Raw genomic sequence first — 26426 nt, 5'->3', positions numbered from 1 at the left:
AATTAGGGCCTCACATTGAGACACACGTGAAATCAATAACACAGTGCAGGCGCACTCAAACAGCCCTCGGAGTGTATTTGTGAAATAACAACCAATGTGTGTGGCAAGGAGAATAAAAAACAGAAAAACAATATTGATCCTAAGGTAATTCATTAATGTGTCATAAACAACACTCAAGTCACACCAGTGTTTCCTTGATATAGTGCACAAGTGGACAAGAGGAACAAAATCTAAGATCATAAATTGGGATGTAGAGAGGCGCTCTCGTGACAGATTGTCAGTGTAGCAAGGGGTTTATCACCATTACGCCCACACGGTCCTCACACACAGCAGTGAGCAGTAAAGGGATACACAGAGAGACAAATTAATATCTGCTACAATTCCTTTACGTGTCATCATAAATCCAGAGGCAAAGAGTGAAGGCACAAACGCTCATGTGCATTAAGTGTTAGCTGCTTCACTATCATTTTTGCAAGTGAGCTGTAATATTTATAGCACTTTTTTATTGTACACTCCATTTGATGTTTAATGACTCGACTCTCCAACAGACCTAATTAGAGCACTTGCAAACAATCACTAAACCTCTGGTGTCTGCTGTTCCTTTTTTTTTTTTTTTTTTACAGTCATCTTAGTTTTTTACCCACAACTACTTTATCACACTTCCTGCAACAATGTCAACATTAATGAGTCAGAATCTTATTTTTCCCTCTCGCTGAGCTCCCTTTTCCACAGATAAGAACAATAACATGTGTGACCTCGATAAAGGAAGCTCGCAGGGTGAGGAAATTCCTGCTCGACTACATGTCATCGTGCCACACATGGAAACCACCAGGCCGACACGTTCGTACACTTGAAACAAAGTGCTTTGTGTATCAGAGAACAGTTTGTATCCTTTGGTTGCATGTACCTACACGGTAGAGGATCTTTAGCCTTGTTCTACTTGATCCATACTCATCAATATTTCCTCACCAAAGAGGTTAAATTACAGTGTTGGGTTTAATCGAAGCAAACACACCAAACACAAGCAGGCCTCATCATATCAGAGCGCAACATCTGCTGTGACATCCCGTGTAAGGTTACACTACTTTCTCACATTATGTGCTCACATGAATCCAGAGGATGTTTCATCAAATCCTCTTTATCGCTCTTCTGGAATACTCGCTTCTCATTTATGCTTTATTTTCCCTTCTCTTTTAAACTTGATAAGTTAGTTATGGACCAAACACCAAAGCCAATCCCTTGTATGTTGAACAACAATTAAAATACAAGAACTACTACAACAATTAAAAACAACATCAGTCAGAGGGCATCAATTATCCTCAAGTCAGAGTTCAATGACAAAAATGTAGGTGCAGCAGACTCCATAATCCATCCATTAATACAGGTTATGTTTCATGAGATAAAGAGTGAGCAAGCATTAAATGAAGGTGTCAGACCGACAAGAGCGGATCAAGACTTCCCCTCAATACAATAACAACCAGTAAACAGCTCCCGTTCATCTTGTGAGATCTATCACTTCTCATGTCAAAGTTTAACCACAACAAAGTAGGAGCCACAGCCTCCTGCGTAAGTGACCAACTTCTCACGTAATAGTATCAACATTAAATCCAGATCACACAGTCAGAATCACACACAAAAACGTCAGCTCATATTGATGCATGTTTTCCAAGTCTCAATTACTTCTCATTCCTAAACTCAACCACAGTGTACGAGCCGCAGCCTCCACCATCAACAGTGACTTTTCACATGACTCCGGATTACATTTCGTCAGATCAAGAGAGTTCAAGAATTAAATTCAAAGTCAGAAACAGAGGATAAAGACACACTAGCAACCATTAAACAGCTGGTCTTCATGTGGTGCCTCTATAACTCCTCAGGTTAAAGTTCAACCTCTAAGTAAGTGCAACAGCCTCCATGATGACACCAACTTTTCGCAGAACAGCAGTCCCATCCATCAGGCTCCTGCAGTCAGACTGAGAGACTCACAACAACAACAACAACAACAATAAACAGCTCATGTCCATGTTGTAATCCACACGTAGACGGATAAAGTTGTTTCCATCGATTACTTCTCATGTCAAAGTTCACCCTTACGTGCCACGATCGCTGCTGATAGGAGTGAACAGTGTGAGGAGGAGACATGCAGAGTGTCAGCAGCAGCAGCTCCGGGAGCTCAGGAGGCTCAGGAGCTCCGGAGCAGGGGAACTTGTGCCCCTCAGGCCTGCAACCCTTCCAACATCAGCTGACAGCGGGGGGACGCGGAGGGTTTCAGCTCGGGGGAGGAACTCACCTCGCAAGTTGAGTCCGTGACAACAACACGCAGTAAGACTGTGGATCTCGGTCCGTCTGTCTGTCTTCGTGTGTGTATGTCTGTGTCTGAGCGGCGGTGACTTCCTCCTCCTCCTCCTCCTCCTCCTCTTCCTCCGCCTCACTAAAATATTTCGGGAAACTGTGCCGCGCCGCGATTAAACTTGACGCGGCCGCGGCGGTGCTGCTTGTCGGCGGTCCAGCTCCGTCTCACAGGTGCCTCCCCCTCCTCTCTTTAGGCTTGTTTCTCCCCTCGTCCCCTCACGAACTAAAGGGACTTCTTCCTCACATGTTCCCCCTCGCTCCCACCGAGCTGCGCGGAGACCACCGACCACCAACCACAGAAACCGGACGCGGCGTAGTCGACGTCAGCTCGGCATGTGTGTGTGTTTAAACCCCTTCCTCCTCCTCCTCCTCCTCCCTCTCCTCACTCCCTTCCTTCCTTCCTTCCTTCCTTCACTACCACACACGCACAGTAAACTAACAACCGCCGGGATCAATAACACAACACAACGTCCCGTCCCTGAGTCCCGGGTCCCGGTGCGGAGCTCGGTCAACTCGCGGACCACGCAGCCCGAACAAGTGAGGACACAAAGCTGGAGCAGAAACTTACGAACCTTCCTCCCGCATCCTGCTCGACCCGCGGCTCGCTGGCTGCCCCACAGCGCGGCGTTCAGCACCGACGGTGGCTCGGCGAGGCGACACAAACACCGATAACGGAGAACAGCTGGCTATAAATAGTCATGATAGCCCTTCGTTGCACCGCTGAGTGGTCCGCGCAAGCCCCAGGAAATACGTCACCGCCACGGCCAGAGCCCAGAGAGGAACACCTACTCGTGGAGCTGCGGCGCTGCTGCACCGCCACCTGCTGCCCACACGCGGCGCAGCAGCCGTGGCGTCAGGGCCAGGCCTGTGTCTGTCAAATATGTATTATAGTGAAGAATGGCGTAAGACGTGTCCAGTATAGAGCTGCATCCCAGGAAACATCACAATGATTGTGTATTTATTGTGTGTTGCTTACTGCAGCACCTCTCAGATGGGGGTGCGACGACCCCTGACATATCAGTATCTGTGTTTGACAACATGCACCAATATAAAAACGTATTATTCAGGAAACAAACTGTAGAATCTGAGCACCTATATTTATAGTTTACACAAAATATGTTTATATTCATCAAGTACTATATATTTGGCTATATTTGTTGTTTCTTTTATTTATAGCCCATGTTTAAACTTTAAAATATCAAGCCTCAGTTACAAGTTTTTACTCTCTTTAACATAAGGGATTGAAAACATCTTAGGAATCATTGGAAAAATATGTATATATACATAATCATAAAAAATTGATGTCGGCTTCTGCTCCCAAGAATCCACAGGCTCTAGAGTCCAGTGTGTTCAGATTTGTACATGCAACTGCACATGACATAATTTGCCCACAGCCGCCGTTACCTTACCCCTATGCTGGAACAATAATACTCCCTGGTCCCACATTTTATGCGTATCAGACAGTTTGTGAAAAAACGAATATCCTTCTGTTAAAGATGATTAAATATACCAGACTTTAGAGACTCATCGCAAAATGTAAAAATGTCTGTTTGTATTCAAACAGACAGAAGATATGACAACAGGTGACGTTTCTGTAAGGAAACGTTCAAACTGCATGTGGCTCCTATAAGAAGGAAGATTTCCATGGAGATCAAAAGGCTCGATGTTACAGAAGTGATAAATAAATGGGAGGAAAATTCCAAAGGTCTTTTCTAGATGGCAACATCTGTATTCAAATGTTATCCTCCTGTGAGGCAACACAAAGCGTTTCAAGTGGTTTATGGTGCTATTATCCTCCGTAAATACACATTATAGAGCTCAGTGCCTATAGTTACAGCCCTAACATATCATTACCAACTTGTTTGTTTGATCACAGGGTTAAAATTGGGCTGTAAATTTTGAAAAGCCTATTCCTCTGTCTGAGATAAAAGTGAGGTTTGTGCAGCAGAGCACAGGCAAGTGGGGTGTAAATTCAAGGACCAAAACACACAGAAGGAACAGAGCAGTTTAAAATATTTATTTGATGTACAAATATGATGATACCAAGAGAGGCCAATGGACAATTCATTATTGTCTGCATTTTAAACGAGTTTCCACAATGAGAGGCACAGAGCCAGTGAGCGGAAAGCGAGGCTGTGTGTGTTCGGAGCTGCTGGAGCCGAGTTTCTCCCTGTGGAGGCACAGGAACACAGCGTTCATCATCACCTCATAAAAACAACAGAGAACATCATGGTTGCTTAGCAGAGTCAATATTATCATAATACACAGCGTGTGTGCTCATAAATACTTTGATAAACATAGTTAAAATATCAGTCAGTCAAACCCTGTAGTTTTAGTTTATTCAAATGAGATTTTATCACAAATTTTTTTTTTGATGACCCCACCTCTCAGCTCCAGCAGTGGGTCTCCTTCATATCGAGCCAGTCCCACCGCGTGTCTCTGCTCAGCGTCCAGCTCCGTCCACTGCTCCTGGGTGACGGCCCATGCCTGCTCCTCACTCAGCCACGACAACTGAACAGCACTGAACACCACCTGTCAGACACACATCGACACAAACACTGTAAAACTACACAATACTGTGTCCTCTGTGGTATCCAGGGTGAATACACTTACTCCAATTTCAAATTATATATTCTATGTGTCATTTACAAATTAAATAAGAAAAATGTACATAGCGTCAGATCAAAATATACATTATTACCCAAGGTAACATTTACAATATTCAACTAATATTGTCTTTGTTGATCATGTTTGATGTCTTGATTTGTTTGTAATTTGCTTTGTCCAGGATGATTTTTTCAAATGTATAAGCTGTTTGTTGATTTATATGTGTTTGAGCCCTTGAATACTCACTGTATTGTATATAAAAATCCAACAATTTAATCAACGTTTCCATTTATACCACTTATACAATTAATTCATCTGCTCTGAAGTTTCACATTTCTCTCTTGATTCGTCTGAAACCATGTGTGAAACTCACGGCCATCTTGTTTGGTGATATCAGGGCGATGGCTTCAGGGGTGATCCCCCCCATTTGTTCTTGAACCAGGGCTGACAGCATCATGTCCTCCAGGCCCACTGGATATGCAGACAAACACCAAAGTCAGATAATAGATGTTTCTTACATCAAATTAAAGGAAAAGTTCAGGAAATGAACCTCCTCCTGCTTCCCCCTCTGGGATAATTTTATTTGCACCTCTTCCTCCAACAGCTGTCGTGTCCTCCTCCCGCCCTCCTCACTCACAGAAAAAGTTTATACCTCCAGGGATATCATGTTGTATTGTACCTGCCAATGTTCCAATTTCTGTGAAAACTTCGGGGCCCCAAGCACTGACGGGTCCAAAGGCCTCAGGTCTGGACAAACGACTCATCAACGCTTCCATCTGCTGTTCTGTGCACGGCAGGGACATCTCCCGCAAGAACACGGCGGCCACACTGCAGTTTGAAGAAAACCATTCAGGACTATTTGCTCCGTTGAGAGTAGGCAAAATATATAAGCATAATTTGGCCATAATGGCTCACAAATAATCATTTGGCCTTTATTTTGAAAAATGAAAGGTCTAGGTGCAAGACCCTTTTTTATTGCTTTTTAATATGTTGCATGAATGAAGGATTGTGTAAAATCACACATAATCATTTGACTCACCTGAGGTTGTACGGGTTCAGTCTCTTGATCTCAGACGGATACAGACCACAGATCAGATGCCCAAATGTTGCCAGATCGACATCTGTTAACTGCTCCGCTTTCACTTTGCGTCTCCGCATCACGCCGGAAACCACGGCTCTCATCTGAGAAAATAGCTGCGATTACCACAAACTATTCACATCAGGTGTATATCTGTCCTTTTACTCTCAGTTTTACATCCGTATGAAAAAATTCAAAGTTTCACCTTCTTTGGGCTCCAGTCTGTCAGTGTCCCCAGGTGTGCCAACACCCCCGGGTCGGTGAGGTCTATGTCCTGCAGCTCTCTCTCTCCCAGCTCAGTCAGCACCGAGCCCAGAGCCAGCACCTGATCTGCCCGCAGCTCTCTCACCGGGCTGAAGGACTGGAGCGAGTCAAGAACCACAAAAAAAAAAGTACTCTTCTCATTTACTCAGCTGTCCTTGTCAGCCATTATATAACTACCTGCTTTACTGGGCATCTTTACTTTTTATCTTCAGACTTACATGTTACAGCTTTGAAAGATGCAGACATTCCAAGGCACTATTCAACTGTGAAACCATGTATTTTTAAGTTTGTGTTCTCCCTGTGTCTGCATGGGTTTCCTCCAGGTACTCCTGTTTCCTGCCACGGTCCAAAGATGTGAGGCTTAGGTTCATTGGAGACTCTTAATTGCTCTTATTGATGTGAATGGTTGTTTGTCTCTATATGTTGGCCCTAGTGTCCGATGTGATTTGCTCCAGCAAACCCCTGCAACCCTCAAAGGATAAGCAGTGTGGATAATGGATGGATGGAGGATATCTTTTAAAATGCACTTGATGGGGATACTTATTTATTTCTTAGAAGAAGATCCCTATACTGTAGTGACTTCTCCAAATCAAGGAGAGGGGGGAAAAACCACTTCTGTCCCCACATGCCATCCAACCTTCAATCCTAACATCCCAAATTGATAACAATAAAAGAAATAGCTGTCATTATTATTATAGATCTCATTCAGACATTTAGTATTAATGAAACAAGAAGGGAGACGGATAGAAAGAGAGGGAGAGGAAAAGGGAATAATAAAGAATTTATCCTCTTTATGTCCTCTCCCCCTTTTCATCTCTCAAACAAACTTTATATAGACTACTATTGGTGAAATATATAAAATGCAATTAGTAAATCAGGGGATTAGAAAACTAGACAAGCTGATGGAACATGGACGAGGATAAAGAAAACAAATATTGTACAGAAATGAAAAACCAAAATAAAATACCCTGATCTTTACTTTTAATAATAGCTGAGCCAAACCTAATACACTTTTTATGGGGACAGAACTGCTGCACCATGTACATCTGATGTGAAGATCATGTGAAGGATGACACATATATTGACCTGGATATTGTCTGGATGATTAATGGGAGAGAACATGTTGTTAAAATAGTTCTTACTGTCTGTGTGGATGCCTTGAGGGTAAAAGTGACATCAAACAAATACCAAACGACCTTCTAACCCTGCATGTACTTTTGCAGGCAGGGTACTTTTACTGACCTGCCTGAGTTTCATCCACAGTGACCGGCGCTGCTCAGAGCTCAGCTCCGCGTCCTGACCGACAACCTCTACGCACTGTGTCAGCTCCTCCTGCGACATACGACTGAGCTGAAGAGGTGTCCAGGCTGAGGGAAACGTTCCTCTGATATCTGCACAGCTTGGAACTGGAACTACTCAAAGACACATTGGTGGATTCAGTGCTGTACGCATTGACACAAGTGGTGGAGTAGTGCACCAGTAATCATTATAATTGACTTCTCCTGTAGATAAATAGCAGTGAAACTTGTGGGAAACATTTATTGAACCTTTTGCCCTCCTGCTCCGTGCTCTGACGATGCCTCGGATGAGACTCTGAGTCTGTTGTCTCTGCCGATGCTGGTCCGTGCACTGAGTAACACAGACTTCACCCACCACACTGTTGTCCAAGCGCCTCTGAGCCACCAGGACCTGTTCCACTGCGTCTTTACTCAACACTGCCTGCGCGAGAAAAACAGGAAATATTGCCAGGAAAAGTCTCAAGGCACCAGTTAGAGTGAAGGGAAATAAATCACAGGATTTAGATGGTGCTCCTGGATGCTTACCAGTGGGATGGCGTTAATCTGCTTTGTTGAGAGAGAAAACACCAGCCTGCCCAAATGTTCCACATCCCCAACTTGCCATTTAGAAGGATCCCTGGCAAACAAGAACACACAAGTATCTCATCATTACTGCGGCTGCCAGCACAGTGCTGGGAATTTCAGGCAGTTTATGTATTTTAGATTACATATATTTATACTACATGGTACTGCTACATACTAAAATTGTTTGCGGAAGGTGTTTTTATTTATACTGAATGATTTACAAAATTTACTTATGTAAAATGTAAGCCATGCTTTAGTGAAAAGGCCAAACGATGTATATTTTTTTGTTAGTTCACCACATTTCAACATCACTGAGATGGAGATTAATGGTCCTCAAATGATTAAAAATAAGACTTTGGTACAGTTTGCTATTTGTTCCTTTACCCGAGCAATTCTTTCTGGGTGAGCAGGGCACTGATATCTGTCTGAGCCTCTTTAGGTAAGCAGAAACTTCTCATCTCCTCCAGCCGCAGAGCCAGAGCTCGTCTGTCCACCACAGCCAGACTGTCCCGGTCCAAGAAAGGTAGTAAAGGCCCCAGGACGTCCAGAGTGGTGCCATCAATCTCCTCCTCAGCCTGAGAGGAGCCCTGCAGAGCATCACATAAACACACAGACACACACACACACACACACACACACACACACACAAACAGAGTGTACGCCTAGATTACAAGGATTTCAGGCTGAAATGACTTCAGTTGTGTAGAAAGCTGCAGTGGGACTGAGGCAGGTCATGGCCTGAATCTCTCTCTCCACCTGTTTCCCTCCCTCCATTTGTTCAGGCTTCTCAAGCAAACACTTACCAACCCCTCAAAATTTGAATACAAATCAAATACATGACTCACCATTGCTGATGAAAATCCAGATTTAATTAAATAGAAATAGTCCCACTTTGCTTTTTGCATGCTCTTGGTTACAGTTTATCATTTTAATACCCGAGGATTAATTCCAGATTCCTATGCAGCATCCGGTTCCTCATTACAATATTGTAACTAAAACCTAATGTGTAAGCCCCTGCACGCCATGTGAGAAGATGCAGTAAATGCAGTATGGTGTGGTTCATGTTGCTGTTTTACCAGCTCAATTTTTGCCTTCTCAGCTAAACACGTCTGCTTGTAATGTGGCATTCTGAGGAAATCAGCAAAGTTTGCATGGATGTGGTCCAGAACGGCTTTGAAGGAGGCATTAGAGAGGTTCTCTATCATCGTCACTCTGGAGAAGAACAGAGCAGAGGTGTTAAAGAAGCATCTCAGGATAGACCGTGAAATATATTAATAACTGTGTATAATTACTTACGGTAATGTTGAAGCAAACCCAGGGTTGAAAAGTGTGAGGTCAAGTTCAGGCTGTTTCCTCATTTCCTCAACGATACATTTCCGCTGTTAACACAGCCCAAACACATCTGAACTTGTTAGTATTAATCTTCGCTTTTTGATTTATTATGACAATATTTTTTGAAATTTAGTGTTTTAGGCAATCTGACAGGTTGTTTGCTCCTCACCAGAGCAGGTCTCAAGCCACCAGGCAGCTCACTAACAAACTGAAGCAACTCTGCAAAATCTGTATCATTGGTCCAAAGCCTCAAAAAATCACAGCTCATCCCACCGGCGACTTGACCCAGAGCCCTAAAAGGGAAAGATATTTCATCTTCATCTTTTTGTTTTGAGTGTTTCAAACAAAAAAAAATACTCATTGATTAAAATAGTTTGGATGTTTTGATGCAACACATTTCCAACTTACCTCACTGACTTGCTGGTGATGTTTTTAAATTCTGATAATTTTGTAAACAGGGACTGAGCCTGTATAGAAAGAAGAAGCATCAGAATCAGCACTTTGATTGTTGTTTATTCTAAACTAAAGAACCAAAATCAACTTGCAGTTAATTAAACAGCAGCAATATTCTCATGTTTTAGTGCATTTAACACAAACCATGTAAATCAAGTTACTGGATGTTTAACTGTTCAAATAATTTGGTTGAAATGTCCTTTTAAGGATGACAAGTCCACTGGGGAAATTTCTTGTAAGAGCAGATCAGATTATAATTTGATAATCTTGGTTTCTGGCATCACACAGAAGATGGATCCTGTTGTTACCTCCTCCAATGAAACAATGAGAAGTTTTCATTGCTGCACTGTAATAGGTAACACCTTCGCTTCCTTATATTACAAGAGCGCTCTTTAATTATTTAGACTTAAAAAACAATTGTTATGTGAGAAAACTGGATTTATGTTCCTGAATATAAAATAAAAACGGATCCTCATAACTAATCATTCTTTGTTGTGCTTACTTCATTTATTATTTATCAGTTGATGTCTTTTTTCTTTTTTCTAGATAAGTCAGAATAGCAATCGAATTTCACTTAGCTGCTTTAGGGATCTCCTGATGACGGCAGGGGCTTTAAAAAGTTGGCTTTGTTTAAAAATATTTTTATCTACAGCTGCTCTGCAGAATTGCCAGACTGCATGTGGAATGAAACACTGGCGGTAAATTACTTTCTTTATCGGCATCAGTTAAAATCTCTTTGACGACGTTCTGATTAATTGGTCAGAAGACACAAATAAAGTTTTACAGTTATTGAAATTGAAAACCTAATATCTAATAACAGTGTCACAGATTATTTCAGAGCCGTTGCTAAGTGAAAGTCATCTTTATTGATTTGACTCAGGTATTATTAGACTGAGAACAGGTGGTGAAAGCAGGTTAACACACTTTTGGCCGTGACAAAATCCCTTTAAGGTAGCCATTATTAATTTACGCTACACTCCTCCACACCATTGTACTGCATCCAAACTAATTAGCTTGATGGCGGCTGATGTCTACAGAGAATTAACATTCTGAAAGGCTCATGCGAAGCATAGCAGATGAGTTGCAGATTAAAGGAGGTCCGAGACTGAAGCTGGTAACATTTTCTTCTCAAGTCAGAGAACTGGAAACCTATTGTTGTCTTATCAATACAAAGTTTAAGAGCGCACAAAAGAAGATTAAAGACAAATGTGCACCTGCTGTGGCGACCAGTGTATGTCCCTGTACAGGCTAATGTGTCTCAGGATTGTTTCTCCATCGGTGGCCTCTATCAGCTTCCTCAGAGGTACAAATGATAAAAGACAGCTGACCTGCTGTGTGAGGTTCTGCAGGTCACTGTCTAAAGCCTGTGGACAAAAAACGAAATAATTAATGTACATTTAAATGTAGAATGTACAAGCCTTTAAAGGCCCTTCAGTCAAACAGTAGACAATTTGTTGCAGTGACTGTTTTAGACCAGTCGTGGGTTGAATATTACTGCGGAAAATATCACCAGGTTATTAACTTGTGGAGCTGATGAGTCAGGGATGGAGTTGTGGGGGGTGACATCCCTGCAGTACAGAACTGTGTGCTTGTTGCTTGAATGTGAACAATGAAATTATTATCTACCAATTTTATGCTGAATCCTGCCTGCTAAAAAATAGTAAAATCGTTATGGATGTTTTAACAGCCACAGGTAGGATTTCTCTGGGTTGAAAAGTGTGCAGTCCTCCTGTTCTTATCGATGCCATTTGGTTTCAAACTCCCAAAAAGTATTATTAATTAAAGGGAATGGCCTCCCCCCTCATTCCCCTACAAATCGCCTACTTCTAGGTTCAAAGAACACTCTTTTAGACAGTAGAGCCAGATTAATGCTTCGGGGACCACAGATTTTGCTTCTTGTTTTGATATGTTCCAACAATTCTAAAGAGATGTTGAATTATATCAATTTTCACAAACCTATCCACCTATTCTTTGTCTTTTACGCAACATGTCATAATAATTTGAGAGTGGCACCAAATTCTATGGAGGAATGAAAAGATGAGAGAAGTGATAAGTGATGCCGTTTAGAAAGTCAGCGCCATTACCTCCTGCATTGCATTGTACAGCATGGCTCTATGGCCAGGCTTAAGCTCAGTTAGCATGGTTCTCCAGCACTGACAGTGGGCAGTTTGACTGATCTCAGGCCACTGGAGATCTCTGAGCACAGCAGGGGAGAGACCAGAGTGCAACGGCTTCAGTCTGCATAGTTCTTCCACTGTGAGCTGGCAGAAAGATTTAAAAAACAAAGGTGATTGTGCAGTCTTTGGACATTAAGCAGAGGTATTCTAAAAAATGTCTACTTACGTTGGTGTTTTTTGAGATCTTGGATAACGTGAGAAATGCCTGAGGAAAGGATTAAAAATGAATGAGTGTACAGTGCACACAGACCAAACGCTTTCACATTTTAAGACCGTTGCAGTCTGTTAGGTAAAGGTCATGTATTTCATTAGTGTTTATCCTCTTCCTTTGTGTAGATCTTAAGAATTTTAGAGGCACTTGAAATCGACGAGTGAAATGAATAATACAAAAATGAATAGATGATAGAAAGTTAAATTCCCTGTTGACCTGTGCTGGGGAATATCTGTGTAATCCTGGTTGTGAGAGGACTTCCAGGAGCTGTTGTGAGGGGAGTGACAGCAGGAAGGAAGCTCCTAATTGGGGCAGCAGACCACTGATAGCAGACAGCTCTGAAGGAGCCATGCTGCTGATGTTCAGGGACTGAAGCGCTGGAATGAGCCACGAGGACAACTATCCACAAAGACAGGGATAGTCAGACATTGTGTGGTGCAACAGAAAAACAGAGCATTAGGTTAGAGACAGTGGTTTAAATATGTTCTGTAGTGTACATACGGTAGATGTCAGTAATTACTTGTGCCACTCACCCTCCCGTTGGTACTGATCATCCCCTTCGACATACACTGAGCCAGCTGCTGCCACAGAGCAGAGGACACAGCCGAGTCCTGAACATACAAACCCAGTTCTGCCGGATCCAGGTAACATGCGAGGACTCCCAACCTGCAAAAGACACAAACCCATCAAAACACTTCACACACCAGTTATAATCCTCCAAGACTGCCTCCATAGTGTAAATACTAGATCTGCTTTTTCATACCTGGTAAAACACCATCCATTACTACCAAAACAAAACTATGACCCAAGTCATCAACATTGACCTATGAATGTTCCAGTTCAATACTTGTTAATATATCATTGAAGCCCACCTCAGTATGTTGTCACCAGTCAGATTCTTCTTCCTGCTGAAGAGGCTGCGGAGCACATGGCGCCCCCTCACACCATCCAGACTGCCATTGCCTAGCAACTCTACAAGTGGAGCAAGCTAAGAGAGACAACGGAATAAATATTGAATCGAGCTGAAAAAATGTACCAACCCTCTATGGGAGTAAAAAATGATCATATAGTGTGATGCTTTTGGAGAGTACTGTTCGTCTCCAATAGGTTTTGACCTGAGTTGCGATGTTGTGACTGTGTTGTGCCACAGTTGTGTTGAGGAATTTCTCTAATCATGAATTTTGGTTTCCCCGTTAATTTGTCCTCTGTCCAAATGAACCCAGACTAACATCTGACAAAGAGATGCCGGCATTATGTCAAGAGCTTGAAATCAGTGAATTGGCCTCTGACCTGTTGAGAAGTCAGTTGCTGAAAATGGCTGATTGGGAGGTAAGGCAGGAGTGGGAGGATGGAACTGATAAAGTACGGTGGCCACGTGGGGACATCCCCCACTGCACTCGACTGCAGGAGGCGTTTCACAAAGGCCTTTTTCTGCAGTGACTTCATCCCTGAGCTGTGGTCACGGATGGCCGTCAATCTGAAGAGCAACGAGGAGGCCATTAGCATCGATACAGGAAGACGTGTCAGAATAAACTCTTCATGGGTCAGCAACTCACACGCTGTCGTTGATTATCAGGGAGGCGGGGAAGCTCATAATGTCAGAGACAGACATGAAGGGTATGAACTGAGACAGGTCCACAAACAGCTCCGGGGTCACTCGGGGGAACTTATGGATGAAAGCCGCAGTCATTGTTTCCATGGCTTGCTGCTCTTTTTGAGAGGCCTGACAGAGGAAACAAAAGAGTGCGACAGTAACTGACGTGTGTTCATTTTGACCCTGACTCACAGAGAGTGCAGTAGAATAGGACTGTAGTCACTAGAGCTGTACATTGTTATGTTACTATCAGCAAGGTTTGAGAGCTGTTCATGCAACATTAGCTTCATAAAAAGAGTCATAAATAATATTTTCTATATTGATTTGACTCTCCTGCTCCATGTTATCCTGACATCCTGCATATTTTCTCTGTGGGTGCGTTCAGGTAGTCCAAATGTCCTAATGATTTGAAATTAGGTTTCAAACTTTGTGTGTGCCCGATCTCTACTCTGCACATTGAGTTCAGTGCTTTGTGTAAATCTTAACACATTCATTTGTTTTGTTGGGAGTTTTAAAACAAACCTGGCTGGTTTCAACTTGTAGCTGGTTCCAACTTTGGTGCATATGGGAGAGAAATCTCTTCACTGCGTCTTTTTCAGCAGACATCACAAGAGTGCGGATGCTGTCTCTTGGCATCTGCAGGTACTCCTGACAAGAAAAAGCCATTAAGCAAAATATGTAGTTCAGCGAGTTGATCTGTTGTGAAATGATAAAGGTAAAAATTGCTGCACAGGCAAGTACCTGCAGCAGAGCCCTGAGAGCAGATGAGTTGTCGTCCCGCTGGATGAGGTCCCACAGAACAGGCTGTTGTGACAGCAGAAAGTTATTCACTCTTTGCTCTGTATGTGTGTAAGTGTGTCTGTGTGTGAGTGTGTCAGTCAGCTATCTTATCTTACACTGAAGCAGCTCAGCAGGTCCTCTTTCAGGGTGGTGTTCTGCTCCCTGCGCAGGAAGACCCCCACAGTGTTCAGGACACTCGTGGAGGCTTCTGGCTGCAGACCGGCCCAGGATGCGTTGTCAAGGAGACTGGAGAGGAGGATGGCCTGACCCAAACCTTGTCTTGCCTCTGTTTCCCCCTCATCAAGCCCCGAGGAGAGGCCCACCATGAAGTCCAACACTCGCAACACATACCCCAGCACCACTAAGAACCCTTCACGCTCACCTCCCTCGACCTCGCACACACTCAGCTTGTGAAGAACGTCCACCAGCATCGGGGCGGGGTCCGTACACAGCTGGGCTGTGTCAAATTGATATGGCGCTGGGAGCATGTCAAAGAATCTCTGCAGGAAGCACTTCCTGCCCTCGAGCTCTGCCTGCAGATCAGCACAGAAATCAGCAAACTGAGGCAGTGATTGTAGCAGCTGATTGTACAGGGAGGTGTTCAGACACATGTACTCTCTCAGCCCAGGTGTCTGCTCGCACAGCTCCAGCAGGGTTGTGTTGGTGAAGCGATGCACAGCCCATTCTCTGTATTGACAGGTCTCCTCAGAGGTGTCAGCATGGGAGAAGTTGTGTATTTTGGAGCAGTATGTTGCGGCCCAGCTGGCCTCTGGCAAGGATCGGTGTGAGTCAGGAGACTCTCCACCGCACAAAGCTGAGATCATGGCGGAGTTGTTCGGCAGGAAGCAGTGTCTGAAAGCCTGGGCGCTTAGCGACCTGCTGCCCAGCTGAGCCAGGCAGCTCTCATCCACTCCTGGACTTTCTGTTGTTTCCTCTGACAGCTGAACACACAGGTCGTCTATGATGGTTTGGTTAAAAAAATGGTAGTCCTTTGTCATAGCAGCCTGCAGATAATAGGATATAGGAGTTAACATCAGGTACATACATATAACCATACGCCTTCGTACGCCTTGCCAATCAAAGCAGTGATCTATTACCTGATGTGCTCTCTGCAGCCAGAATGAGGAGTTGGCACACACAGTGTTGTTGAATTCATGGGCAAAGAACTCACTGCAGATGTGGACCCACAGGAAGTCCTCTTCAGCAGCAGACAGGTACCAGGCTGCATCAGAGCACGTGGCGTGCAGGTCGAGTTCCATCGGAGCCACTGCAGGGTCAACTGAGCCGTTCTCCGCCTCAAACAGTTTACAGTAGAGGAACACAGTGAAGTTGGAGACACCGCTCAAGCCCGGGATGGATTCATTGCACGCTGCCTCCAGGATTTCTGTTGAGGGGGAGTGCTCCGTCTCTTTCAGCTGGTCACCTTTCTCACTCGCTCTCCCGGTATGTCGCTGGCTGAACTGGGACTGGTGAGGCGCAGTGGAGAGTTCATGAAGGTGGTTTCGTTTGGAGATTGTTCGTGAAGAAGGGGCCATTTGAGATGATGAGTGGGCTGGTGTTAGTTGGCCTTCAGCGGAGGGGCACGTCAGGAATGGGATTGAGCTTGGGAGACCCTGGGAACTAACTCCTAACGCCTGGGTGTTCCACGTCACATTATGTCTTATCCCCCTACATATGCATTGACAGATGGTCGAGATGTGAATTTACAGTTAGACTTGTGAAAACGAGAATGAGACATATTTCATATTATATCTTACCATAAGATCAGCTGCCTCAGGTCACCTTCAAAAAGACAAATAAAAGCAAACATTACCTGGAAATCAGAGTGAATGAGAGGTGGAAAAAGCTATGGGAAGGTCCTGCAGGGCACAACAGAGGCCTGATGCAACAGTGCAGCTCAGCCAACAAAGCCCAAGATATTATGTTACTGACATCAATGAGAGGATAAAGAGATTAGCCGAGCTAACGACAGGTGCTTTCATTGACCGGGATGATTAAAAAGATTTTAAAGCAGTGTGAGTCACTGTCACATTCTCCCCTGGGTTTGTCAGGTGAAACCAGGGCACAACTTAAGAATCTATTAAAGAGGATGTGTTGTTGGTATGTGAAATTAAGTGCAATTAAAAAAGTTAATTATCTGGTTTCTATAATGAATTATAGAAACTGAATTAATTATGAACACCATTAACCATTGTAAAATATTTCTTAATCACCTAATGAATCATTTATGAGATTGTTTCTATGAATGCATTTGAATTAAAATGTGATTGATTGTGCAAACACCCTCTGAGGCCAGCTGCCCCACAAACTCACCAACCGAGCAGCGACCCTGGGCGTTGGGCTGTGGCACGTCCACCGAGCCGCTGACATCATCAAGCAGTGCCATGGTAACTCGTGACACTTTCTTCCTCAGGTTACCATATACAGAGCTACCCACCCTGTGCAGGAGGCCGCTCCTCAGCCCGTCCAAGCCCTGCACAAGAGCAACATTCCTCTGTGCCAGGTGACCTCCTCGCTCTCCTCCACCTGAACGGGATAACGCCTGCAGCAGTAAATTCTGCATGGAGTCTGGATCTTCCTCCATGGCCATCTTGTCTTCCATAGATATGTTCCCAGACAGCCCATCCTGCCTCATGGCCTCAGGAGGCAGGCTGAAAGGCTTCAAACGTCCAAACGCACTTGAGCGTTCACCTTCTCCTGCTGGGTGCAGACTGACCACAGGCTTCCAGTTGCGTGTTTCTAAGAAACGCAGCAGCTGCTGAAGCCAGCTAACACTGAAGGCACAGTCACCTCGGCCCTTCAGGGCACAAATGAAGCCCTGCAGGCCTGCACTGGCCTGACCATACGTCCCACTGACCATAGCTTGAAGTGCAGCTTCCAGCACAGCGCTCACTGTTCTCCAGTTCTGAGATAAGAAAGTCAAGAGAGGCCTGTGGGGCTGTCGCTCTGAGAGACTGATGAGACTCTGCAGCAGCCCCAGGAGCCAGTCCCAGTGGGGGCTGCCCCTGAGGGACAAGAACCAGTCCTGCACTTTGACGCTGGGTCGGGGGGGTACCCGGCCATTCCACTGGTTCTGTGCAGCATTCCCTTCAGACTGGAGAAAGTAATGCAGCACCTTCTCCCACAGCTGCTCCTCATCTGGCTCCGCCGGTGCCTCCTCCAGCTCAGCACCCATCTCCTGGAGGTACTGAGAGATGTTGTAGAGAAAACCAGAGAGTCTGTGTCTGTCAATTGGCTTGTTCAGTAAAGGCAGGGTCTTGGTGGGAAGAAGTGATTTTAGACTCCCCATGATATTCCTCACCCAAGGGTGCATGGACTGGTCCTTGTTTGTTTCTGGAGGAGCTTTCTGAGGATTCCTACCACCTCCTTCACTCCATTTTGAAAAGAGTTCCTTCAGAATGGCTTCTCTCTGTTCCTTTTTACCCCCTCCTGGAAGAGCACATAGGCATCTTAAGCCAGCATCATTCCAAAAGCACATCAAAACAAACAGAATGTTCTGGTGGAACACTCACCTGTTTCCTGGGAGGATCCTTGGCCCAGTAAGACAGCACAAACTATGATGCTTGTGAATCTAAGAGTGACCATCACTGGCCCTTTCGCCGCCATCTTCATCTCATGTCAACGTGAACGGTGACACAGTGGGGTCACATCTTTCTCTGTGGGCTGTTTGTCCTATCGATTTCACAAAATCATGCATTCAAAAGGAGTGTTGTTGTGTAGTTGTTTCATTGAAGAGATGGGGTGGACTCAAGGAGTAAAGTATATTCGCAGAGAGAGGCTATTAAACCTTAATGACTGGCTGCCACATCACCTTACCACTTTCTCAGCATGGCTACTAAACAAGTATCAGTAAAGTAATTAACTAATCAAACGTATTAAGATGTAAGCTATTAAAGGCAGGGCTTTATATGATGTTAAAAAGAGTGTAAAAAAAAGAAAGTGTACATGAAATAAAGTAGATGCACAGTTAAATACACAGGTTCTGTTTCTTAAAGAGATTTAGGACAGAGTAGCAGAAAGAGATGGTACATCTCAGAAAGAGACTGTAAATCTCTTTCTGGTGCAACTATTTTTTTTTTTTATAAGTTTATAATATCAATGATAAATTACAATAATGGAAATATGAAGAAGAAAAAACCCTTTACAGGACTCACCAACGGTTTCAATCCATTCATGAGTAAAAGCTTCTCCTAAGCGGTCAGCAGCATCTTATCGGCGTCGGCACGCTCAGAGCTGACCTCTTTCTGAGAGGCCCTCTCCGTTTCACCATCACTCTCTCTACCTTTCACTCTCCTCCTGCACCCCTCCCACCTCTGTCCTCTGTCTCTCTCTGCTCTTATAGACGTTTGTTTTGGCCTCGGGGGGTTTAGGTTGTTGCTCGGTTTCATGTTTCACATGTTTACTCGTCGTCCTAATGTGTGGTTGACACTTTTATATGACAAAGGACAGAGAAATGGGGAGTGCATCGTGATTAAATGGGCAGAACTCCTGAAAAACACTTGAGGCGTCTTATTTGATGTACAACACACTATTTAGATCTTTACAAGGCTAGAGGAAGGTCACAGCCCTCAGCTAGGTGCTTGATCGAGGTGGAAATCTCGATCATGTTAATCACGCCCATGATATCTATCCCATTCTCTAACTGTCTGAGGTCTCCCACTGAATAATTCTCTATTGAGCTGTCTCTCAGCTGGGACTCGTCTTGTGACTGCAGGTTTGTTATGGGGGGGGGGGGGGGGGGGGGGGCTGGCCAGCGGGACTGTGCAGGCTGTCAGTGTTTAGACACATTTATCCATCGGTCAGGCAGACTCACAATTGAGCCCTGTGCAAGGGCAAAGCAGCCGGCTCCCAGGAGTCAGACCACTGTCTGCGGGCCCTGAAACCCAAGAGGCCCGAGTGAAAGGACCACCCCCTCCCTCCACTCGCTTTAGCTGTGCGATACTGGGCCTGCTTAGGCACAATAACTTCCTCCTGTATTATTGATACCACACGGAACAGCGATCACTCAGTGAAGCAGGGCTCGATTCACCACTGGAATATTCAATGAGAAACTGGATCCACCCCATATGTTCCTGTTCTCTCTGCTGGAAACTGAGTCATGGCAGCGAGGAAATCAGCTGGTGATACCAACTGTTCAGATTGGAATATTTGGTCTTAATCCAGTTTTTGTCCCCATCACACAACAGTTAAAAAATGCAAAGATACCTCGACACCGAGCTGGTCTTTTCTTCACTGGCATCAAGACCAGATTTTCTTTCACTTGCTGTTTTTGATGTGATGAATAGATTTAACTTTCACCTAACTGACATTTATAATATTGCCTCAGCTCTGGAAACAGCCATGTCTGGAGGTATCATGTTCTCAGGTTGTCTGTCCAACCATCTCATGAACACCTCAGGGGACTTTCTTCAAATATGGCATAAACATAAACGTTGAATAAACATTACCTTATTAGATTTAGCTGGGCCAAGGACAATTAAGGTCAATCATCTGTTATCAAAAGAACCTAATGATTTAAGTAGCTAACGAAACATGTCATACAAATAAATGGCAATATTTAATATTCAAGGGTCAAAGGTCAACTTTACTGTAACATCTTGATATTTCCTGCAATTTGACAGGTTGGTTACTAGTTTTTCATAATTTTGTATCACATGAAGCTGAGAAGGATCTTTAACACTCTTGGTAAAGAGCAGAATGATAAAGGACTTTAACCCTTAAACAAACTGCCCACTGAAGGTTTTAACACAACTGTCCATGTAGCTATAAATCATAGATATACCTGTACCTGTAAATATAAAGATGGACGACTTGACGGATTTCTCCAAAGTGAAGCCAAAGCATCTTGAGCACCACCTTGTGGCTGGCTGCAGTTTAGGTCCAATCCAGCTACCGTAACATATTGGACTGGACATGACTAAACAAAAAGAATTGTACAAATATATTTTTCTGAAAAATGTTTTCTGTCATTTAAAGTTGCTCCTATTACACCAATGGATGTCCAAGTATTCAAGTTTTTAAAAATAGGTTATTGATGATATAAAAACAGGTGAAACGTAATGATTGACATTCTAAGCTGACTTGCGATAGATCAAACATGTGTATCAGAGAGACTTGCTACCCTGGCTTCCTCCCACAATCGCTACTGTGCAGACTCTGGGAAATGAAGAGTTTGTATCTGGAATATTTTGGATACATTTCTGGATGGTGGGAAGAAGTGAAGACAAGTTGTCCATCTTTATATAGTTTATGCTATAAACCTGTCACTAAAACGGCCTAAATAAAACTCAATCATTGCATCAGTGAAAGGGTTCAGCCTGTCATATCTTAGAAATAGTTTATCATTAGTGACTTATGGTAAATTAAGCAGTATAGCACTTTGTCTTTAATTGTAATTTATAATTTTTTTATTCATCAATATCGATTATGCAAATACATCACACATGTTTAGACAGAAAGTCCCATTGTGATTAACAGAGACATTGTTGCAGGTACGAATAGAGGGTTGGAAACAAAAAATTTCTTTAGTTTGCTAAATCACTGATTTAAGACATTAATGACTTTATACAATAGAAACAAAATGTCATTGTGTGGCAAAAATCAAGTATTGTTACTAGACACCATAGTTCAAGGCTCAGAAGTAAGCAGAGCTCCCGGACTGGAGTTAGGGTCAAGTTGGAGTCAAGTTAAGTATCAACAGACTCGACTTCACTTGCCCCCAGGATCTACTCCCAATCAAACAATATACTGACAATCAACCTGACAATCTGATTACATTACATTTCATTTAGTTGACGCTTTTATCCAAAGCGACCTACAATAAGTTCATTCAACCATGAGGGTACAAAACCCAGAACATCAAGAATCAATAAAGTACAATTTCCGTCAAGAAAAAGCCAAACTACATAAAGTTTGGATAAAGTCTTAGAGACTGGAAGAGCACCCGGAGGTGGTTCAAGCCGGCAATTGAGGAACACGCAAACTTGCTGTGAGGTATCCAGCTCAATGCACCACTGTGTAAATAATTTTTTATAGTTTGAAACAACAACATGTTGCTTATTAAAGCTACAATTACCTTTTCTTAAAAAATGTAAATGCATGTTTTCAATTTGAGCAGCTTTTCTTTAAGAAAACAGTCCCTTCATGCTGCATCAGAGCTTTGCTGATGGTGTTTTTTTTATCTAAAATGTCTGTTTTCTCACTTCTGGGCAAAGCCAATATCTAAGGCCCGTCCTCGAATTTTTCCAGTACGACTGCTCTCAAAGGGCTCAGCATGAAGCTCCTCCACTGGGACACCGAGAGCCCTTAGCTTGGCCTTGTAGTATAGCAGCAAATCCTCACGCGCCTGTCGGGACCAAGAGTAGGCACTTCAGTACAAAACATGTTTAAGTATTATCATTGTTTTAACAAATATGTAAATGATCCACTAACCTTGGAAATCTGATGTTTTTTATACTGTAAGATCTTGATGGTGTTATTGTCGGAGTCAGGGTTTTCCTACAAGTGAAAAAATAGATAATGTAAAAATAAAACATCTTTCTCTCATGGACAAACATCATGAAATATATTTCAGATAAACAGTTACCTGAATGTTGTTTATGACCTCACGAAGGCCTGTCTGGTCCATGTTAGAGGAAGTGAGCACAGAGTGGAGCTGAGCGTTTGTCTTCTCCAGATTGTCTGTGAGAGCTTTCAGCTTCGTCTCCAGCTGCATGTTCTTCAGATCGGCTTTGTGCTGTGCCTTCTGAACAGACTGAGAGTGCCTCTCGTACAGCTCGTCCCTCTCAAGCTGAAGCTGTGCGACATGCACATACACACACACGACACACAGATGCAGAAATAGTCACTTAGACATCTGGCTAACATCCAAGGTGCACACAAATGGAGGTTACATTTGAGCAACATGACACCGTGCAAGTCAATCTTATCTTTTACCTTGTTGAATGTCTCTTTCAGCGTCTCGTAATCCTGTTTCAGATCATTCATCTTCTTTTCTACGATCTTTTCTTTGGTGTCCTCCTGTCATAAATAGAGTCTCTTAAGTTAATATACAGTATGCGACTAAAACTGAGCAAATAAGCAGGTAGCAGCCAATAGAAGTGTACGAGTCAGAATTGTAACTCATTAGAACCTTTTTCATTGCGCTGTGTTTCATTTTTTTCTTCTTTTCAGCAATTTCCTCTTCAGCTTTCGAGAGTTGCTCAGCAAGACGTTTGTTATCACGCAAAACAAGGATCAGGTCCTTTTCCTCCTGCTTCTGTTTCGTCTTCATTTCTTTCATTTGTGTCTAAAAAAAAAGTCAAACAAAAGATGAAGAAAACATAACTGGATCAAAATTATGCTGCGACAATTAAGAGAAATCCAAAAGTGTGTCAAAATGATTAGCAGTCAAGACTTCAGGAAATGTTAGCACTTTTCACAAATCCTCTAGACAAAACAATTGATAATCAATAATCAACCGAATCATCAATGACGGAATTACTCATCAGTTGCAGGCCCAAATGAAACATCAGACATTTCTTTGTTTTTATTCTGAGAGGCTGAGTGTGTGAACTCGTACCTTGAATGAATCACTCCCCTCCAGAGCCTGTTGTAAGTCTTTCACCAGCTCACTAGCTTCCCTGAGAGCTTTGTTGTGGTCGGATACCAGAACATCGATGTGGCTGTTCCAGTGATCCTCTTTCTCACTGATCCCATTTTTCCTCATGTTTTCCAGCTCTTGTAGCAGAAACGTAGTTTTTCCTTCATACACAGCTTCAGTTTCTATTCAAAAAGCCACAAAACACGTGGCTCCAATTTAGTTATTGACAACTCACACACAAACAACCTAAAAATATTCTGGCATGGATTCGGAAAAAGGGGCGGACATTTTTTTTTCTTTCTCACTCTCTGTAACATTACGAAAAAACAATAACTCAGAAATCTTGATGATAAAAACGGCAATATTAAGGGAACTGATATTTATGAGTGTGTGCAATGAAGTGCAGCTTGGTTGACTATAAGAAGACTATTAATCCTTGGTGGATGTGCTCTCTGCTGAGTGCGACTCTAGTTTACCTCTGAGTTGCTTCTCCAATTTGTCCTTCACTTCAGTCATTTCTTCAGCATGTTTCTGTCGAGACAACAACCACAATGGTATTTGAAGGAAATACATCCAAGCAAAAGTAAAAAACTGAATCCACTCATGTTAAAGTTTAGAAACCATGCAGACTTTGTGTTTATTACAAACCAGTTCAAGGTCCTTGACAAGGTTTTCATCGTTAATCTCCTCCATCTGGACCTTGATGGCCTTCATTCTCTTATGAAGCTCAAACTCTAATGTGTCTTGTTCCTTCTGCTGCATTTCAGTCGAGACTACAGCATTTGCTCTCAACTCCGAGATCGTGTTCTGGTGTTCACAAAGGAGGTGCTTCATCTTCTGGTTGAACACCTAGTGGAGAGAACAAAAAAAGTCCAATATAAAATGTATTCTCTTTTGACCTGTCACTAGTTGCTGCTGTCAGGCTGTGCCATCGCAGAGCTTTTGGATCCCACGCAACCCCGTTCTGTAGCCCTGTTTTAACACGGCTTTTAAGCTTCCTTTTAATCCTACTATCACACAAGCAAAGATCAGATATTGAGTAGCTTTGATTTTACATTTCCCCAGTGAGAAGCTCATGAAAGGATCAGTATCTCTCCATAATCCTTGCTTTTCATGAAAATAACAACAAATCTGCCTCTTTACTATTGATGACAATATGTTCTTTTCTGTAACGCTTTAACGGAAAGACTTTGAGACATTGCTGTTTCATTCTCATTTTGTTTGTGATCCTTGAACTAATCCGACCGAAGAAAAAAAATGGCTTCTTATGTGCTGAGGATATTCAGTCTTTCTTCGGTATTTCACACGTTGCTGAGGAGGGATTTGTGAATTTGGGGTTCAATGTGTTGCCCAAAGGCATTTTGCCATGTAAATGTACTTCAAAATTACTAAAGAAAGTACATGAAGGATTATGGGATAATAAATATTGTACTGACTAAATTGTCCAAGATTGTGTCGATTTATTGCATTTAAGGACTATTAAATCTGGACAACCGTGTTCCCTGGACTGTCATAATCTGGATTAAAATAAAGACTATCCTGTATCTGTCCAATCCCTTGCCTTGATCTCTACTTGGTGGCACCTCTCATCCTCTTCAATGTCCTTGTCTAGGTTGTTCATTTCAGCCTTCATCTCCTGCAGCGCTCTCTTTGTGTTCTCCGAGAAGTTTTGAATCGTGTCCCTCTCCAGCTGAAAGTAGTTCCGCTCCTCCCTCTCTCGATCCAGCTCCTCTCGAAGGCCCACAATGTGCTCCTCCATCTGAAATAAACAGAAATATGTTTTTGGTAGATGATCCTGACAATTTCTAGTTGCTTTTAATTACTATAACAACCAACGTCAAACCAACATGAGTTTGAATTCTTTACAGAGCTCTATGATCACCTGTTGCTTTCCTGCAGAAAAACACTTAACCCTAACCCTAACCCTTTTTGTGTCTTTCAGGGACTTATATCCTCTACTCTAGTGTTAGACATGATTAGACTCGGCTGAATTGGGATAGTGGAACGTCAAGCTGGAACTTTTGATTTAACAGGAGTAGTTTAGACACTTTGGTGGCAAATACTTCCCAGGCCACCATACACTCTACCTATTGCACACAATCAAAGTTAAGTCCGTGGTCACAGGGGGAACTACTCTGCCTGTGAAAACATCATATAACATCTACAGTAGGTCTGAGAAAAGAACCCTGATGTTGTCTTCAGTGTAACCCACTACACATCCTGCGTTTTAAACTGGTCGGCTGGAGCCTGACACACATTTTCACAAGAAGGGAGATGATAGTGTAAACATGTTGGTAAACAACATTAGAAGCTAAAAGCCAGGAAACGTTCTCTGGCTGAGTTCCCTGGCTCTGTCCCAGTGATCATGTGGCTTCCCTCTCACAGAGCAGACCACACGGAGCAGGACAGCGCCCTCTCCTGGTGTGAGAGGTGTTAGCAGCTCTGACCTGCTCCTTGGACAGCTCCTCCTTGGTGAGGCCATCGATCAGAGTGGGCGTCCGGGGCTTTGCGGGCTTTTTAGCCGAGCCTTTGTTTTTGGGAGGCTGGACGGAAGTCAACACAAGAGAGGACACAAGGTTAAAACCGCAGCCGATCTATAGTCCCTAGTCCAACACAACAACCGAGCGTTAGCCGCTAGGTGGCTAACCTCAGTGGGTAGTTAGCCCCCAGTGACCGTAACGAAAGACTTTAATATCTCACCATGGTGTCGCTCCGCACAGACAACACGCGGAGAGGCGGAAACAGTTCCACTTGTTTGAAGTCCGCTTGTGTCTCGAGTCAACGTGTCGCCGTGGAAACAGTTGTTGGTGTCTGTTGTCATAGCAACAAGGATCGAGCGTATCCAGGGGCCGTCACTCCCACAGCACGGGACTTTGATTAATGTCATTATTTGGTTTATTATATTGAAGAATATTGTACTTTCAAATACTTGTGTGTGTGTGTATATGTGCTGTTTTGCGTGTTCTATAGTACAAAATGTAATTTTGTATATACCAGTCAAATAGTTAACTGCTGAAAGAGAATAAATCACACTTTGTCTTCAGGCGATCATAGTTCCCGTAGTTCTCTTGTGCCACCATGAGGTGGAATATTTAGATTTTTTTTGCTAAATGTGAACATTTAACCTGCATGTTA

The 26426-nt window shown here is 43.3% G+C and overlaps 3 protein-coding genes across 4 annotated transcripts in view; all 3 read right to left on the bottom strand.

The window, feature by feature from the left end:
* Window positions 1–3058, bottom strand: part of furina (furin (paired basic amino acid cleaving enzyme) a) — a 75629-nt gene extending 72571 nt beyond the window's left edge. Inside the window, exon 1 of one of the 2 annotated variants that reach the window (XM_053415504.1) lies at window positions 2925–3058. The gene's annotated coding sequence lies outside the window, so the exon portion shown is untranslated. Of the gene's footprint in view, window positions 1–2290; window positions 2438–2924 lie in introns of those variants that run through there. The other variant, XM_053415444.1, reaches the window with a different exon arrangement.
* Window positions 3059–4433: 1375 nt separating this feature from the next.
* LOC128437766 (stereocilin) lies at window positions 4434–18316 on the bottom strand. Its single transcript, XM_053420403.1, has 30 exons — window positions 18223–18316; window positions 17024–18139; window positions 16468–16492; window positions 16178–16378; window positions 15808–16147; window positions 14827–15714; window positions 14672–14734; window positions 14453–14578; window positions 13893–14059; window positions 13627–13813; window positions 13209–13324; window positions 12870–13002; window positions 12553–12735; window positions 12292–12330; window positions 12033–12209; window positions 11163–11312; window positions 9904–9962; window positions 9665–9788; window positions 9460–9542; window positions 9240–9375; window positions 8548–8750; window positions 8125–8215; window positions 7849–8020; window positions 7544–7713; window positions 6243–6398; window positions 5999–6141; window positions 5639–5787; window positions 5333–5430; window positions 4737–4884; window positions 4434–4522 (listed from the first exon to the last, which is right to left on the bottom strand). The coding sequence occupies exons 1-30, from the start codon at window positions 18314–18316 to the stop codon at window positions 4434–4436; spliced, it is 5826 nt and encodes a 1941-aa protein (XP_053276378.1).
* Window positions 18317–21396: 3080 nt separating this feature from the next.
* Window positions 21397–26054, bottom strand: gas8 (growth arrest-specific 8). Its single transcript, XM_053423319.1, has 11 exons — window positions 25992–26054; window positions 25739–25834; window positions 24853–25050; window positions 23940–24140; window positions 23768–23822; window positions 23271–23473; window positions 22842–22997; window positions 22646–22729; window positions 22296–22505; window positions 22142–22207; window positions 21397–22055 (listed from the first exon to the last, which is right to left on the bottom strand). Exons 1-11 carry the CDS (start codon window positions 25992–25994, stop codon window positions 21909–21911), a joined length of 1419 nt encoding a protein of 472 aa, XP_053279294.1. The 5' UTR covers window positions 25995–26054; the 3' UTR covers window positions 21397–21908.
* Between the last annotated feature and the right edge of the window lie 372 nt (window positions 26055–26426).

Source organism: Pleuronectes platessa, chromosome 1 (genome assembly GCF_947347685.1).
Source record: "Pleuronectes platessa chromosome 1, fPlePla1.1, whole genome shotgun sequence".
NCBI classification, from domain to species: Eukaryota; Metazoa; Chordata; class Actinopteri; order Pleuronectiformes; family Pleuronectidae; genus Pleuronectes; species Pleuronectes platessa.
This window is presented reverse-complemented; position numbering and strand designations above follow the sequence as displayed.